General features: G+C 57.3%; 1 protein-coding gene across 2 annotated transcripts in view; it reads right to left on the reverse strand.

Annotated features, from left to right (window-relative positions):
- Positions 1-14,224: 14,224 nt before the first annotated feature.
- EPHB1 (EPH receptor B1) overlaps positions 14,225-18,239 on the reverse strand; it is an 80,139-nt gene continuing 76,124 nt past the window's right edge. The window contains exon 17 of one of the 2 annotated variants that reach the window (XM_075760733.1): positions 14,225-14,587. In XM_075760733.1, the coding sequence (XP_075616848.1) occupies positions 14,319-14,587 (269 nt within the window). In that variant the 3' untranslated portion in view covers positions 14,225-14,318. The remainder of the gene's footprint in view (positions 14,588-18,239) is intronic. The other variant, XM_075760734.1, reaches the window with a different exon arrangement.

Here is an 18,239-nt window from a genome sequence, read left to right on the forward strand (position 1 = left end):
GATTACATTTGAATGGGGGTGTTCAGAGAAATTTAACACAGTTTAACTAATCCTCTTTAAGACCAAATTTTGCTTAAACCCTCTAAGTGCCCCATATCCCAGTTTCTCCTGCAGGGGAAGTGCTGAGTTTTTACCTTTGAAAACTTCATCATCTTTGTCCCCCCTTTTTTTTTTGAGGATGGAAATAAGGGGCTTTCCAAAAGGCAGAAAAATCCTCATCACCCTTTTAGCAGTGCCCGGAGCCGAGGCAATTCTCAGACCATTACAGAGGAGAGAGGACCTCAGCAAAGCATCCCAAGAGCAGGCAAAGCCCGTCTCCTTCAAGGGGCTGTGGACCAGCCCGACACCTGCCCCAAACCCTGCACATCTCCCCAAACTTCAGCGATGCCCCTTGCATTGACACCGCGAAAGCATCTCCTCATCCCGGCCTCCCAAGTTTGCAAATACCGAATGAAAGCAGCCATGGAAATGATTTTTTTTTTTTTTTTTAAAACAAAGCATCGTTTCAGATGTTAATTCTGGCGCCAGCTAATGAGAGGCTTTGCTGTGAATAGATTCGAGGAACGGCTCAAAGCCCGGCCTCTCCCTCCCGCTCGGCTTCGCAGTGTTAAAAGCGGTGTTTCGCCGCGCTGGAGCGCTACCATCTGCTGTGCCCCGTTCATTATGCACCGAGTCACACCGGGCAGCTCCCGGCAGAAAGCAAAGACGGAGGTAAACTAGTATTTGAAAACAAAGGAGGGCTCTCTCCATCCTAATTAGCGGCAGGTTGCGGAGTGCAGCGGCGGAAGGCGAAGGTCACTTCCCACAAGGCTCTGCTCAGGATGCCAAAACACCCACTTAATTCAAGCGGCTCAGCGGGCAGAGTCAGACCAGAGCAATTACGCTCCCTGGATTTCCCTAAGGAAGGTTTTAACAATGCAACTCTTAGGGAAAGAAAAAAAAAATAAAAAAAAAAGATGACTGCGGGAGCTCTTTATTCTGCCACCTTGGAGCAGGAGGAAGCGCGGTCTACCCTGCTACTGACTCTGGGAACGGCTCTTTGTGCCTCTGCACTGGGAGGCAAGCTTGGAGGGGTCTTTTGGGGGGGGGGGGTTCCCCTCTTAAGAAATGAATAAGAGCAAATTTTAACATTTAAAAAAAAAAAAAACAAAAAACAAGAGACCAAAAAAACCCACAAACAAGACAACCCTTTGTAGTGGGTCAAATTCCCTCTAAGCACTCCAGGTTTCTCTCCAGATGCTGCCAGTGAGAATTAACCTTTAAAGGAACCATCTAAGCACGAGTTCTGGGAGCCTTCCTGGGAGACGCAGCTCCTCTGCTGGGATGCTCTGTCTGGCTCAGCCCAAGAATTCAGCCGCTCTGTTAAATGATTCACTGCACCCCAGCCACCTCACAGACAGCTCTTCCAAAAGGTCAAAGCATCATTTTTAACCTCAGCTGATGTTTCCTCCTTGCACAGGCCCTGGGTGATGCTCGCCCACACCTGCCCTCCTCCTTGCGCAGCTCCACGATGCAGCCCCTCTCCCGTCAAGAGGATCTGCACAGCCATGGACATCCGTGCATTTTCCAGGGGTGCTCCATAGGGGCCCAAAGGAGTCTTCCCTCATCCCTTCCAGAGACCCCAGAGAGGGGAATTCATGGCAATTATCAGTGGGAAAGGAAACCAGACTTTTTTTTTTTTTTTTTTTTTTTTTTTAAACACTTTTACCCCTGCTAACCAAGAGATGCCAACACCGTCTGGATCCCTCCTCAAAGGTTTCAGATACAAAATATTGTCCAGAGCCCTCTTCACTGGTCCATCTAACCGCAACCGGTCACCATCACATACCGTACAGGATCCACCCCAGTCTGTTCTCCGATGGGAAACTGCTTCAGACAGCAGCTCCGCAGGAGGCAGAGTGGCCATAGGTTTAGCACAGTTCCCTTTAAATCATTTGGAAAATACTTTCCAGAAGACGACCCGCAACTCTTTCCCTCTGACGCTCTACGTGCTGTTCCGCAATCATCTCCCAGCACCGAGGAGCCTCACGGACCCACTGCTTCCCAAGCCTGAGTCGCAGCTGACTCCTGCTGCACAAAGCCACCCTCTGCCTTGTACCAGCGACCCCGGCAAAATCCTTTAGAGATGCAGTTTCCTCTTTATTCCCTCTGCCAGCTACATCAACAGTAGCTAATACTCAGCACCGGCATCACAGAGGTTTCCAGCTGGTTACAAGCAGCTCATGAAATAGCCAGCCGTGCTTGGTAAGACTCCCGTGTTCGTGCCGTCATAGCTTTGCCCGCTGTGTCCAGCAAACAGAGCCGGTGGCGTGTTTGCCCTGGCACGGAGCTGGGGACACCAGGCTGGTGGATACGTAGCACGGGTCTCGACTGCGTGCCGCTCCTGTTTGGTCACCGGCTGTAAAACCTTCATCTATCCTGGCCCATCTCTCGGCGTCAGATTGACTTTGCAGATCTGGGCGGCTGGAGCTGAAGAGTGGTTTTCTTCTTGCTCGGGAGATGGTTGCCAGGTCCCTTCTGAGGGTGCTAAGGGATGGTTTTAAGTACAGGTTCAGCCGGACCTGCCAGAAACGGGGATGCTCTAGGGTGCGTGTGTGAAATCAGGGGCGGGGGGAGTACAGCTCTCCACCAAGCTGGTAACCCCATCGTGCCTCCATTGGTCATGTCAAAATGCTGAAGCATCCCGTTTGCTCTCTGGCTGCACTCCCAGTCCCCGCTGGCCACTGCTCCGCTGGTGGATCCCATCGAGATGTCAGCTGCCGCCTCTTTTTCTGTTGCTCAGGTTTGCTCTGCAAACACTAAGTGATAAAACCTGATCAAAGCACAGGGCATCGGCACCACCGCCGTCCCACCCCGGCGCACGGGCAAGCGTGCCTCTGTCAGTCCAGGCGGCAGTTCGCTACGCTCAGGCGATCGCCGCTCGCAACAGCCAGAACCGCAGCAGGGACCCCCACGTGCTCGGCTGTTTGCCTCTTCTCTGCCTTAAACACAAACCCGTAAAAGCAGTAAGCACCTCACAACCAGCGATTCAACAAAGTTGGTGCTCTCCAGCCTTCTTTCTCCCGACGCTCTCTGCCTGCTGAGCCGCAGTGAAGAGCTGTTTACCTCTCCTCCTCCTCCTCTCCAAAGCCTCCGTTCCCATGAAGTTTTAGCTGCTCCCTTTTTCTGTGCAGGGTGGTTCTTCGCCCGCTTTGTTCCCGGTCCCATGGGTTGTTGGGAGATCGCTCAAGAGGCGAGAAGCTGCTCGGCTCCCCAGACCTCCTCTAAGCATTCGGCAGGGGATCCGCTGAGCACAACAGCCAGTCCCAGCACGACCACGCTGTTGTTTTTAAGAAGTACGCCTCTCGCGCCTACCAGGCTTAAGGTGAGGGTGAAAATGGAGCGGTGCAGCACAGCTCCCCCCCTTTGCACACTGGCAGGGCCAGGGAAGGTCCCCGGTGAACTTCTGAGGACAGAGGGTACTGGCTGGAGATGAGCGCCGGAGCATCCCCGCAGGGCACAGCGGCGGTGCTGAGCCACCACCACTGCTCCCGGGGATGCCTCCCGCTCCGCGGGCGATGGAAACAACCCGGGACCACAACCTGCGCTCCCTAGGGAAAACACTGCCTGTGGGCTCCAAACCCACCGGTGGGAGATGATGTTCAGCAGGTCTCCAGTGCTCTGCTGACCAACGGGACCCTCCACCCCGACGGACCCCCACAAGCGTCCTTTCCCTTCCGCAGCAATTAAACCTTTGCTGCCTTGGCTGGGCAAGATAAACGGTGTTTATTGGGATCGCTTTCCAGCATGCCAAACATAAAGCAGAGTGCCAATCGATACTGCTGCCTCACCTGATGGTTTTATTTCACTTATCCCCCCGCCCCCGCTTTTAATTTCGCTGTGTGCCGGAGCTCTCGGTGGGGCTTGCACCGTGGTGATAAACCAGCAGCTCCTCATTAACCCACGGCCCGTGGGCAAGAGCAAGAATTTGCCTTTTCTCTCTCTCTTCCCCCCCCACCCCTTTTTTTTTTTTAAGCTCTCCCTCTATCAATATTTGATGAGGGCAATTTCAAAGACTTGTTTAGTATGATCTCCGCATAAGGAGTCCTTCGGAGTGTTTATCACGTTCGAGGTATAATTACATTCAAATCCTGAGACACAGTTGCCAGGGTTACAGCTGCTGGTGGTTCCTCCAGCTTTTGTGTATCTGGAGGTTCTCACCGCCCCCCACGCACACCCCACGCTCTCCGCTCCTTTTGCTGCTGGGGTAGGGGAGGAGGAGGATGGGCGGGTGATGGACCAGCAGTGGTCACACCGGGCATCTCCCAGCCTGGGGGAGAAGTCAGCATCACCACGCAGGGCGTATGCAGCACGGGACTTGGATGTCACCCTGGGTGGGTCAGGGACGGGGTGGAGGGAGAGCTGAGCAGAGGGTTGAATGTTGCTGACAACAGTATTATAGCAAGAGCCTCAATGGCTGTAGAAGCTCCGTGGAAGGAGAGACAGCAACGTCTTTCCTTCATCCCTTGAATCCGAAGTCAAAATAAAATCTAAAGAGCGGAGACGCGAATCGTTGGGGATAGAGGGTTGCATCATCCCAAGGGAAAGGTCCAAGAGAGGACATTGCTGCTGCCGTGCCACCTCCTCGCACCCTCAGCCTTTGCCCCACGGGGGACGGGGCAACCACACAGCCCTGCCACAAGCTCCTCTGCTCTAAGCAGGCCAGGAGAAGCCTCCCGAGAGGCACCCGATGCCCAAGGACACCAGCTCTACGCACGCCAAGAGGAGGACACAAACGCCATCTAGACATGTTCTTGCAGCCGTTCCTGGCACTGGGACTGGGAGCAGCCAGGAACTGGAGCTGGGAGCAGCCCTGGCCCCACCTTGGCCGTTGGTGCGGACCTACAGAAATACCCCCAAGACCCTACTGCGCTGGAAGTTTTTAGCAAGCCGGGAAGAGAAATTAAAACCTGAGGATTTCCACTGCAACGCCACGTCCCCTTCCTGCTGCACCAGCCGCTTGGAGATCAATAGGTCAACAGCGGTGCTTGACGAGGCATTAACAACCACCGCGGTGAAACGGGCGACCCAAGGAAAAGCCGTTCCCCGCTCGTGCCCAAGCGGTGACGCTGCACGCAGGCTGCCCAGCCATCTTCACGTCCCTTCGCTGGCCTCAGGGCAGGCGGAAACTCAGCTCTTACCTTGCATTTCCTGGGCAGCGTCGGTAAGTGCTGTTTTACCCGTACAGCGAGGAACTGGAATTGAATTGCCTTTGTTCTAGTTCCAATTTTAAATAATATGAACCTGCGTACAATAGGCAGCGTTATCGCTAATCCCCACAGTTGAGCCTGAAATAAGCTTACAAACCACGCGGCAGTCGCCGTGGGAAGAACAATTATTCTAACAAAGGATGGAGGGGAGGGGGGGAACAACCACGAGCTCCTTGGGTTATATGGGGGGGTGAACACAATTGCTGTCAATTCACAATAAATAAATAATAAAATTTTTAAAAAAAAAAACCCAACAGAAACAAACACAACACCACACAACTGCAGTGTGAAGGCCTGGTAAAATATTTACAAATATTTCAATAATAGAAAAAAAAGCTACCTGCCAGAGTTAATAGGTTGTAAAACAAATTCGGATGGAAGCTATTGTTTACCCCTAAATCAGCTCTAATGCACTAGCAAATGTGATTATCAGCATTCTGTGGGGGACGGCAGCATCAGCATTCGTTACAGGTGTGCTCAGTAAAGGCTCTTCTGGCCACAGGTTCATTTCTAATTATTAAAATGCAGCTTGTTAGCCTGCACTGAGCATGCAGCAAGTTCCACGTTTCTGGGCACTGGCATGCACTATTTGCTTTAATTTATTATGTGTATTTTATGTATTATTTTACTGTGTCAATGCCACGGTGCAAACGAGAAACCCCGTCTCAAAGGCAGCGAGTGGAATACAGCTTCGCATTTTATGTCACCCACGCACGTGGGGTCGGCACGTTCTTTGTTCCTCAGGGGAAAGCTTTTACATCAAGGACGAGCAACCAGCGCGCTGCCAGGCGCGGAGCGGGGACTAGAGCAGCGCCTGGGTCTGCGCCAAGGGGACAGCAGCAAGACAGGGACGCCTGGTTATCCCCCTCAAGGCACAAACCAGACCACCGCTGGGCCACCCCGAGCAGCGGCGTTACCCAAAATAACGGCAAATTGAAAGAAAAACACAAAGGGAGAGAAGCCACGAGCTCGCTCGCAGCACGAGACGCGGATGCAGCACACCTACCTCGCCCCGTCCGAGGGCAAAGCGAGGGCAAAGCCCCCCCAGAAACCCTGGAGCAACAGTTCCCTGGGGGGGAGGCCGGGGCTTTTGAGGAGAGGAGCTCTGGCTTGGACACAGCTGCGAGGGAAGGCTCGGGGCTGGTGCTTAAAGGGACCAGCGCAGGGAGGGGATACCAGGGTCAGCGGGATCTGAACACCCCACCCAAAATGCAGGGTGCCGTCCCCAAAGCAGGGGGCCAGGCGGAGATAACGACCCTAAGCTATTCTCGAGTATCAGGGAGGGAGGATGAAGGCGTTGGGGTGAAGGTCCAGAGCGGCGTAAAGAGCACTGCCCGGCGGTCTCGCCTCGAAACACCGCGGGTGCGAAGGGACGCCGCTTATCAGCGGGACGAACCGGGAACGAGGTGACCACCGAGCACGTCTGAGCACCGGGGTGACAAGCAGGGCTTGTAAGGGACAGGAGCTGACATTTCACGCCTCCGCTTGTTTGCAAAGCGCTTGACATTCACGGCAGCGGGAGCGGCACAGATAGGCAGCGAGGCCGTCTGTCTTTCTGGGGAAGCGTGTGCTCCGCTGGACACAGCCGGGCTTTCCCCGCTTGCCCCCCGGGGTCCCTGGGAGACACGTGTCTTGCAGGAGGCATCCCTGGGACAGACGGCGTTCAGGCTCCTGGAAAAGTCGCCTTATCCCCTCGTGCCTTGGCTTTCCTCCCCAGAAGATGGATCGTCTGTTCTGCTTGCAGGCTCTGCAGGACACGTACCGCGCTTGCGGAGCGCGCGGCCCAAACGAGCCGGGTTTTGATCTTATCTGGGGCTCTGAGGAGCCATTGCGAGGAAAAAGAAAGCTCAGCGCTCGTTCCTCTCCCGGAAGGCTGTGCGTTGCAGCAGGCTGGGGGGAAATAACTGGTGTTAAAAGACGCCTCACCCGACAGCAGCTCAGAAACTGAAGTGGCAGAGGGGGAAGGACACGATCAGCAGTTAGTGTCTCAGGTAAGCCTACGCTCGGCAGAAGCTGGAGCCCTGGAGCTAGATTTACCGCAGGACTCAGCTTGGAGCGATGCGGTTGCCGCCCCTGGTGCAGACGCCTTGGTGCCCAGCAAGGAGTCGCAGGTCCTGGGAGGTGCCCGGCCTGTCTGCCGCCCCCGGGGATCTCCGCTTGAAAGACAAGACGAACGTGGTGAGGAAAACAACCACAGAGCGGGAAGAAAGAAGATGGATAAAGACCATCTGTGGAGTAGGTTTAGCATCACTAAAGTTCAGCTTCCCAATCCACCTGATCCCAAATGTTCCTACGGGATTTCCACCCCTGGCAGCCCTGCGAGCTGGCTCATCCTTCCCCATCCCTTTCCCCCGGAACAACCCTCAGCCCCGCGCTGGTCTCCAGGGGCTCTGCTGCCACGTCTACGGGAGCAGACAAGGCTCAGGTTGGGGTCCCCGATGCTTTACAGGGCATGTCCTGGCAAGGCTGGGCTCGGGAAGGCTGATGACGAGACTAGTTAGTATTGGCACATAATATTATTGACACCACGTGTGAATAAAGACATTTCGCTACCACGGTGGTAACGTCCTGGCCAGCGAGGAGGAAGGGCACGGGTGGTGACAGAGAGGGGAGCAGATCCCGAGGTCTCTGGAGCACGGCAGAGATCCCCGCTCTCTAGCCCATCCATCCAGCCGGATCTTCTCTTAATTGCATTAAAATAACACTCTCCCACCTCATTTTTTATTATTAGAAATGAAACAGATTTAAAGCTTTTCCCCTCAAATTATGGTTCACCTGAGTAGATAATTAAAAGACTATAAAGGAGATACATTTTTATGTGTAATTACGCCTACTTCTGCTGCTGTATCAGGGTTTCAAAAATATTTGCAAAACAACTCAAAACTTTTATTTTGTCAGCGCAGTAATTGCTGCTTGTCATGGCTATCCATACGGGTGCCTGCGCTCTGATGAGAGCAGCGTCTCGCAGGCAGCTTTGCTGGGAGAGGGCGGGCGGGCGCCGGGGCTCCGAAGCATCACGAGCGTGCTGCTGGCAGAAGAAGCGTGCACGGCGTGACACACGGACAGCACGGCCGCGGGCTGGCCCGGAGCTCACCCGGAGCCCAGGCTCCGGCGGGTACAGCTTCTGGAAGGGAGAAGGACGGCTGTTTGCATTTTATGGGGAGATGAAGGGGAGGATGCTCAGACCCTTTCCCTGAACAGGGCGCGGGCTCTTCTCCGTCCGTCGTGTCAGTGGGCACGCAGATCTGCTCCGCACGGTGAATCTTTTGTTTGGCACGCTGAAGGCTCAGTATAGAACCACAGAAGGGTTTGGGACGGGACCTTAAAGCTCATCCAGTCCAACCCTCCTGCCATGAGCAGGGACATCTTCAAGCAGAGCAGGTTGCTCAGAGCCCTGACCAACCCAATCTTGAATGTTTCCAGGGATGGGGCATCCGCCACCTCTCTGGGCAACCTGTGCCAGTGTTTCACCACCCTCATTGAAAAATTTCTTCCTTATGTCTAGTCTGAACCTATCCTCTTTCAGTTTAAAACCGTTCCCCCTTGTCCTATCGCAAGAGGTCCTGCTAAAATCTCAGCGGCACCCAGCTGCCCCCTCCGTGGGCAGGCTCACCCCCCGGGCAGGTGGGGTAAGGTCCCCCCCCCCACGCGCAGGAGGCTCCCGCGGAGCAGCAGAACCTGTCCCCGCACGTAGCAGCAGAGATGCGTTCATGTTCCTGACGAGGCCAGGCTGGAAACTGGTGTTTGCTGCTCCTCGGGGGGCTCCCCCTGCTTCGGGGGGTGCAGCGCTGGCCTTCCAGCAGAGAAGGGTCTCGGCTGCTGACACCTTGGTCCGGCTCAGCCCCGCGGAGGCCACAGCTCCCTCCCGGCATCGCCCAGCACCCTGCAGGCTGACACCCCACGCACCACCGCCCTGCAGCGCTAATTAATTTGGGCTCAGAGGCGACCTGGCCCGTCGCTTAGGCTTGTCAGCGCAGCTCAGTGCCGCGCGAGCAGGGTTCGGCGCTGCCAGCCCCGAGCTGGTTCCCGGCTATCGGGAGCATCACAGCTCAGTTAATAAATCCTCCCCGAGCCAGAACCAGTGCTGAGCTGACCCCCCCCGCCCCGGTACACGCGGCTTCTCTCCACACCCCTGGGCAAGTCATTTGGGGCTTAGCAGGAGGGGAACACTAAAAGAAAGGGGTCCGGCAGAGAGCGGAGCAGAGGGACGCAAACAAGAACTGAGCGGGGCAAAAAGGTGCTGACTCAGCGCGGTGCGAGGCCACCCAAAGAGCGAGGGACCGTGGACAGGTGGGGAAGGGAAGGAGCCGGGGGGGGCACCGGGAGCGCTGAAGGACACAGCACCCAGGAAAGAGGTCCGACGGAGGGGGCAAATAGCGTCCGTGGAGCCTGGTGCAATTCCAAAAGCGGAGAAGAGGGGAGGGCAGCTCACCGAGGAACGCCTGCACAGCCAGCGGGGACGGGGACCAGGCGAGCGCGGGATGCTCCTGCACCCCCAGCGAGCCCAGGGCCGCGGTGGCAGCCGACAGACCTGAGCTTCGTGCTGCGCTGGGGACGGCAGGTCCCGGGTAAATACCCCATGGGGTTTCTCCCGGACTTGTCCCGGGGACAAAAATCCCACGGTGGTGGATGAAGCTGCTGAGGTGGTTTTATGCTTCTTCTGGTTACGCTTGTTCCATGAAATCGCGTGCGTGCGCTGTCTGGTGACCCTCACCGACCGACACAGGAGATGCTTTAAGAACAGGCTCGGCCGCTCCCAGCAGAACCGGGAGTTAACGCCCCGGAGCTGGACGTGCCTTTGGGGAGCTATCACAGACCTGGCCGGCGTGCAAAGCTGCAACCCTTCCGTCTGCAGCACCAAGGCAGACGGGCTTCCCCATGGCGGAGTCACCACGGGCGCTATCACGCCCCTGCGTCTGCAGAACGGTCAAATAAATACCAAACGCCGGAGGGAAGGAGCGTCCCCTGGGACGAAGGCGCTTCTGGGATGAAGGATGAGGAGGGACCACCAGCGTGGGGGCCAGCCCCGGGGTGGGCATCATCCGCTCTCCTGCTGAGCGCTCGCAGCCACCCCGCGGTGCCAAACACCACCGGTCTGTGCCAAACACTGCCGGTCCGTGGCAAACACCGCCGGTCCGTGGCAAACACCGCCGGTCCGTGGCAAACACCACCGGTCTGTGCCAAACACTGCCGGTCTGTGGCAAACCGGCGCTCCCGGCCTCCCGGGGTGCCTGCGGGGCTTTGAGATTCCCAAATCCGTGCTTGAACTTGCTGTGTCTAAAGAAGATATAATACCCCATCTCCCTCGTAAGGGCATCGGGAAATAAATTCATTAGTGTTTATAAAGAACTGAGAAACTCTGATTAGAGAGCCCTGGAAAAAGCCCACGAGGGAAATGAATAATTCGGCGCGCGGCGCTGTGCTGGGGAGGCGCGCGGTAAATAATGCATGGGCTGCGCGTGGCACCGGGAGATAAAAGGCTCGGGAGCAGCTCCAGCACCGCGTGCCGAGTGCGGCAGGGGTCCAGGGGGGGCAAAGCATCCTCTCGGCTGCGGTAACGAATGACCACCTCGTAGCGCCGGGACGTGAGGGGTCTCGAGCCAGGCAGCACGGCTGTTTCGGGGTTTTGGGGAGCACGGCTTCGCACTTTGCACGTTCCTTTGCTGGGGAGGGGGCAGCAGCACCGCAGGCCCCTCGTCCCGGCGTTTTGCCCTCCTGCTTGTGCACAACCAGAACTAAGGGCTCGGCAAGCTGCTCCTACGTGCGCCGGGCTGAAGCCGCCCCCCTCCCCAAGCCCACCCGCAGCGCTGCTTTGCCGTCTGGCCGGGCGGGGAGGGGGGCCAGCAAGGAGGAACCGGCACCCCCGGGGCTGGGGTGACGGCACAGACAGTTCCCCCCCCCCCAGGTTAACGCCATCGCCCCGGTGCACCTCAGAGCAGAAAGCGTTACCCGCTCTTCCAGGGCCAGACGGGCGCGAGCGGCGCTGCCGAAGGGCTGGTCCTGCGCGGAAGCATCCTGCATCCTCGCCGTGGCTGGCGGTGGGGCGGAGGAGCCCAGCTCGGAGCGGAGGAGCAGCTCAAAGCTGCCTCCCCTCCTGCCCGAATCACGGGAGGCGCAGCCTTTGCCCCGTTAGCTCGGTGAGAGCGCGTTACCGGGAGCTGCGCACAAAACGCCCGGAGACGTCCTCTGCAGAGGAGAGGTGTCGCAAGTTGAAGGCGTTGCTATCGATTTGCTCGGTCCTTGCTCATCGCGCCCGGGGCGCCAGCACAGACGACGCTGTGGGCGATCCCTTCGTGGAGACGCACGGACGTCCTCACGCCGGAGCGTGAGCGGAAGCGATCGCATCAAAGGGTCGCCCGACCGGCTCTGAACCACGCAGGTTTAATCAAGGCGGTAACTGGAAACCAGCTTAAAAGCACCTGAGCGGAGTAAATCCTGCCCTGTCCCCAGCACCTCGGAGGCTGCGAGCTGCGCACGTGCGCGGCTGTGCGTGTTGCTTAGGAGGTGTTACGCAGCGTGAGCCCCGTAACCAGCAACGAGCAACGTGGCTGGGGACAGGAGACGGCTTTCTCGAGAGCATCCCCCAAAACCGCTCCCGCGGGGCCTGGAGGAGATTTTGACCCGGCAGCAGCCTCAGCCCTGCTCCATCTGAGCCCTCCCGGCTCCAGCGCCGGCTCTCCAGCCCCGCTGCAGCCTGCCTGGCTCGTCCTCCAGGAAAAACCCAGCACTTTTAATAGGCGATGAGGCATCTCCAATAATTCCAGCAGATGCTGCCATTTAACGCGGGTTGGCACATAACTTTATAATCGGACCATATTGCTCCAATTACAATTTCGCCTAGAGTCCTCTTGGGCTTGTCTTTTATTTGTCTTTCATCGCCAAGCGTGGGAGGGAGGGGAGCGTGCGCCTCCGACCCCCCGCTCCTTCCCTGCCACGGCTCTTTGCTCAGCCCGTACCTTCCCAGCCGCCTCGCCTCCCCGTGCCGCGTTCGCAGGGAGCAGTTTGCGCCCCCCCAGCAACGGAGTAAGAGCAAGTGTGTCCCACCAGACCCCAGGGGTGAACACGCTGCACCCCAGGGAGCATCGCACCTCCTGGGGAGACGGCCCGGCAGCGCTCCTCCTCCCCGCTCCTGGCTCAATTTTTCCGCTTGCGGTGGAGTAAATCAGGAGTTACTCCACCAACGGCGACCGAGTTTGGCTGGCACCGAGCTGGTGTGCCAGAGGATCGGTATATTGAAATTTCTGGGAGCTGCGGCAGAGTTGTCGGAGCCAACACGCCGCTTCCATTTTTCAAACCCGAGGGCCACGAAGGAAAGATTTTTCACGTTGGGAGCTAGCCCGCGTTCCGACTGCGACAGCCGCCTGTATCTATATTCAAGGCTCAGGGAAAGTTTTTTGGGCTCTGCGTGGCCTCGGTAAACGACATCTCGGTCCAGCTGGGATGGAGGCGAACCTGGTGGCAGGTTATCCCGCGGCGGGGGGGAAAGAACCCCGCAGGGGCCAGAGCAGCCGTATAAACCCGTACGGGCGAGGTGAGGCTCCGTCGGGGACCCGTTAAAAGGCTATTCCCAGGCAAACCACTTCGGGAACGTTAAGAACCGGCCGGAAAGGGCCTTTGGTTACTTAAGGGGAAAAGCTCGGGGCGATCTGCGTAAGGGACACCCCCTCTCTGCACCCCAAATCCCAGCGGATTTGAGACACATGAACATTCATTTAAACCACACCGGTAGCCCGTTAAGTCAAGCACCTACTCAATTAAGGGCGCACAAACAACTTCAGCTCTGCCCTCCGTCAGCCGCTGCCCATTCGCATCTCGCACGGCCAAAGACCTGCCAGGAGGCTGGATTTTATGGGAGAGGCGCTCTGCTTTCATCTGTTGGGATGGCCTGGGCAAAAAAAAAAACCAAACAAAAACCAAACCAAAAAAACCCCCAAATACCCAAGAAACCAGTTACTCTGGGCAGCAGAGTCCTTTCTGCAGGGACTTGGAGCCGTCACCACGAGCACGTTGAACTTATTTGCTCAAAAACGCCTATAGCGCCCAAAAAAAAAAAAAAAAAAAAAAAGTCAGCTCTTAACGACCCCGGAGACGCAGCAAGAACCCAGAAAGATCCCTCGATAGCAGCCCTGGGAAAGCCCCACGTCAGCAACAGCCCCGATCTGGGAGCTACAGGGCAGCAGAGCCCTCAGGGCCGTGCCAGCCCCACCTCCAGCCGCAGCAGCGGGTCCCTCCATCCCTCCCTCCAAGAGCACCCCAAAACCACGGGGCACGGGAAGCCCCTACGCCCCCATCTCACAAGCTCCCCCAGCAGCAGCTTCTCTTTCTGAACCCAAAACACCTGGGTGGAGGCTGCCGCTTTCTAAATCTGTCCGTTTAACAAAACTTTCCCGGTTGAGCCCGAGGACGTTCCCCGTGGTCACCCAACGCCAGCCGCCCCCGGGGAGCATCACCCCGATGGGCTGCGTGGTCCCAGCCGGACAAAACGCTCGAGCGTAGTCCAAGGCAAAAGGGAAGAATCCATTATTTTTTTTCCCTGCAATTAGAGTAATCCTTAAGGCAAGCGGGTTCGGGCTGAGCATCAGCTTTTTTAATCGACAGGCTCCGGCAAGATTCGGGGAGCGAAGAGCCGCCGTGCTCCCCCACTTTCATCCCAGTCAGCACTTCCCTGAGCGACTGCACGCACGGGGCAGGGGGGGGAAGCAAAAAAAACCAAACCAACCCACGTGCCAAGAAAATTCCTTCTCCCGGCTTTTTGCAGCAAGCAACCTCCGATAGGGATCGCTGAGAAGAAAGTCACTCGGTTTACAAAGCGGAGAGCCAAATCTGATAGACATCGAAATTCGAGGTAAGTCAAGGAGCGCTGGAGCGCTGCCAGCTCCCCAAATGAATATTCATGGCAAATATTCACCCGGCGCCGAGCCGAAGAGAAAGCGGCAGCAGAAAGGCTGCCCCTGGGAAGGGGAAGGAGAGGGATCAGGCTTATTTCGTCATTTTTATTGAGTGCAATTTCCTCTTTAGTACAATATTCTCTGAAAGTTACTGTTACAAACTCCAACAATTTCAACACAATCAACGAATTGGGGAAGGGGGTGGGGGGGGGGGGAGAGAAGGGCAAAAAAAATTACGAGGGGTGAAATCTTTTACAGACATCTCACTGGTTATGTACAGGACGGGGTACGGCCGGCTGGCACGGGGGTCACCGCGGCTTGGAGGGGGACGACGGGGCTCCCGGGGCGCTGCGGAGACCTCCCGGCTCATCATCGCGTGGGTGGCGGGGGGAGCGGTCCCTGGGCACCGGCGTCGGTCCCCATCTGGCTGCGACGCTGGACTCAACGCCCCTGCGAGGCAAGAGGGAGGGAAACGAGAAGAGGGTGAGAATAAGCGCGTTGCGTGCTCGGAGGTGCAGCATGTCCCCGTCCCGTCCCCCCCCAAAAAAAGCAAGGTGCTCCTTCGCAGCTGAGACCCCCCCCCCATCCCCGCAGCCCCCTGTCCCGCAGCCGGTGGGGAGCGCACCCAGGAAACCCAAAGGCTTCTTACAGCAGATAGGGCCTCTCTCCAAAAGAAGAAAAAAAAAAAAAAAAAAAAGAGAAAAGAAAAAAAGGAAAGAAAAAACCAGAACCCCAGTGATTAATTAATATGCTGTCAGAAAAACGACGATTTCACTGAAAGCTCGCAATTTTTCCTTGGGGGGAAAAAAAAAAAAAAAAGGAATGGAAGAGCCACGTTTCTTTGTGAAGCCGAGATGCTCCGGAGAGCGGAAGCGGAGACTTGATTTTGGGGCCGGGAGGGTCACCGCGTCCCCCAGCAGCGACGATGCTTTTCCCCCACTCCCACTACAACACGAGCACCCCCGGGGCCTAAAGCAGGAGCAAACCACCAGGCACCATAAAATCCCTTTTTCCAACGTAACAAACCCCACGCATTTCCTCTGCGGCCGGGGGGGAAACCAGAAGGTCTCCGAACGAGAAGAGCAGCCCCGGGAGCATCTCCTTTTCACCCTGCAACCAAGAAGTGCCACGCGGCAGCAAAAATCCCATTATTTAGCAGCTTCGGCGAGGCAAAGACACTTTTAATATACAATTGCACCTTGGAAACATAAAGGCGCCGCATTAAATAACAAAGCAATTGACCGCTGGGTCCCTTTGCTGGGCCACCGACACCCGGGACTCGCTGGCGTAATTATTGCCGGGCGTCTCTGTGCCTCTCCGAACATACCGATGCTTTCAAAAAACAACTCCAGCTGTGTCTGACATTTCACTCCTATTAAAATTCATCATTCTCCTGAACGGAAATTTTTTTTTTTTTTTTTTTTTTTTTTTTTTTTAGCAAAGCCAGGTAGTAATGAAATTTTTATTTAGTAATTTAGAGTTTTGGCAGAAAAAGGAGCACGGGAGGGTAAGAGAAATTGAGATTATATCTAAAAAAAAGCACCAAACCAAAAAAAAAAGAAAAAAAAAAGTGCTTTGGCTGGGGGAAAAGATATCGCCGCGTATTTCTTATCCACCGGGGTCCATTTTCAGCGCCGCGCTCGGTGATTCAGTCTCACGGCTCCCATTAACGTTAATGGGAGCAGAACAGCTAAACGGCTGGGGGAAAAAAAGCGACGACGGAAACACAAACAGGGTTTTACAAAAGGCAGCAGACGCAGGGCGCAGCAGGCGATGCTGAACACGCCGCTGAGCCGGGCAGGTCCCCGGGGACCGGTGTAAATCAGGGCGGTTGCACCCAAAGTCAGCGGGGCGACAGCGATTTGTATCGCCTGCGGATTCGGCCACGTTAAAGCTGAAGTCGAGCGACGGAGCCGGCCCCGGGCGCCGCTCCCGGCTCCGCCACCGCCTTCCCCCTGCGGCCTTTCCCACCTCACTTAGCCACAGCCACCCAACCCGCTCGGCAGCGGCGGAGCCGGGAAGGCTGCGGAGGTTTGCGTTTCCCACGGCGGCTGCGGCCCTTCCCTTCGTCCTGGCAAAAATGACCCAGGAGCAAGTACGGATGATTTGGGGCGATCCCAAAGGATCGGATCCCAGAGGACCAAGGGACGGGTCGTGAGCAGCCGGGGGAGGACGGGGAAGGGGGAGCGGGGTCGAGCATCTCCCAGGTACACGGCCACCAAATCACCCCCCCCGCCATCGCGCATCCTTCTCCCCCCGTGCTCCGGCGCGGGAGCCCCTGCAAAGCGGCGCGGAGGGCTTTGATCTCAGCCCGTAAGCGCGGCTGTGACACAAACAGCAATAAAAAGGCCTCGTCTGTGAGACGGGAAGGCGTCCCGCAAGGGAAGGCGTTAGCAGCAGCGCTGCGGCCGGGATGCGGGCAGCGTGCCGGCCCCGGGGAGCTCTCGTTCTCCCTTTCCGTGGTTCAGCCGGGGCGGAACCGCAGACAGCCCACGCGATGGAAGGATGGACGGCACTGCAGACCCGAGCTGCCCCCGAGCGCTGCCACGGGAAAGGGGAGCAGCGGGTAGGAGCAGGGAAGGGATGGAGGCACGCGTGGACGTCAGGGCAGGAGCCTCCCGGCGCCCCATCCCCATCGCGGGTCCCGACACGGTGCTGCTGCCCAGGCACTAACCCCAGCCGAGAGACCGGAGCCTGAGCCCCAGACCGCCGGCACACTCCGGCCGTGGACACCTCCCCAAAATATTTACGCCGGGGGAGCCGAAAAGAGTTCAACCACAGCGCGGCGGGGAAAAATAAACCAGCGAACTGACGCGCGCACGTTTCGCGATCGCCTGCCCGCGCAAGCCCCCGCAAGGCTCCGGTGCGTGCTTCCGACGCGAGGCTCGCCACGCTCCTTGGCACGGTCGGTCCCGCTCAGCACTAATTAGCATCGATAATTGCGCTGATGGCGACCATAATTTCCCCTGCCCTCTCTCCCCACCTTCGTGCGAGGGTTCAAATTGCCTAATGAGGCCCCTGAGGATAATCATCGAGAGAGGAGCAGGCTCACCCCACGGCGACGTCGGCTCCCGGGACATGCACGGGGATGGGAGAGCAGAGAAGGGAAAGCCGCAGCCCGGGCCGGCGGACGGGGAAAGCCGCCGAGCCTTGTTTACTTGGGGACACGGAAAAAAGTTCACTCCAATTAATTTTTCTGAAGTGGATAGGCGTTAATCCCCCTAACACTTATCTAGAATTAACGCAGCCTTAAGTAGATTTTTGCCTAATCCGCTTCTACGCTGCCCCAAAAGGGTGCATCTGTTTTGGGAACGAGCGGAGTTCAGTTAATCCACTTAAAATTCACGCGGCTGGTTTGCTCGGAATTAACCTCCGCCAGCGTTTCCCTTCAGAGACGGGCCAGGAGAGCTCAACGCCATCCATCCCGCCTCTGCCACCGCCGGGGCCGCCCCGTCCACGGTCATCTCCCCTAGCAATGGCGCTGGTTTCTCCTCCGCTCGCTGTCCGTGCGGTGGGGAGCGCTTGGACCGGCATTTTTAAATGCTGCTGGCCAGACAGGAGGAGAGCAGAAGCAGCGGAGATGCTCAGACGCAGACGGGGAGGGAGTGGGCAGCTCTGCCCGGGCTGGCGGGATGCTCTGATGCCGCTCCGCAGAGGACGGCCAGCCAAAGCCCTGTGGCACCGGTGGCCCTGGGACACCATCCCCTGAGCACCGGCAGCTCCGACCACCCGGAAAGACCCAGGTGAAGGTCAGCGGCATCCCCCTCCCCAGCGCTGAGCTGCTTCTCTGCTGCGAACCAGGAGACCAGATTTAACGCCAGGGATGCTCCGAGTCCCCAACGTGCCTGGTTCTCACCTCGCATCTCCTCCCACCGTGCGCAGCAGAGAAGGTCCTCTCCTGTCCGGACCAGCCACGTCTGCTCTTCTTGCCAGGCCAAGCCCTGGGATGGCAACGCGGCCCGTCAGGGTCCAATGACGGACAGACACGAGCCAGCAGATCTTCCCCGAGATGCAGAGCCAAAACCTGAGGGCATCAAAAATGGGAGAACGCAACACGACAGCAGCTCTCACGCTTCCCAGAGACGGGTTTTGGAGGAGGCTG

Source organism: Balearica regulorum, chromosome 9 (genome assembly GCF_011004875.1).
Source record: "Balearica regulorum gibbericeps isolate bBalReg1 chromosome 9, bBalReg1.pri, whole genome shotgun sequence".
NCBI classification, from domain to species: Eukaryota; Metazoa; Chordata; class Aves; order Gruiformes; family Gruidae; genus Balearica; species Balearica regulorum.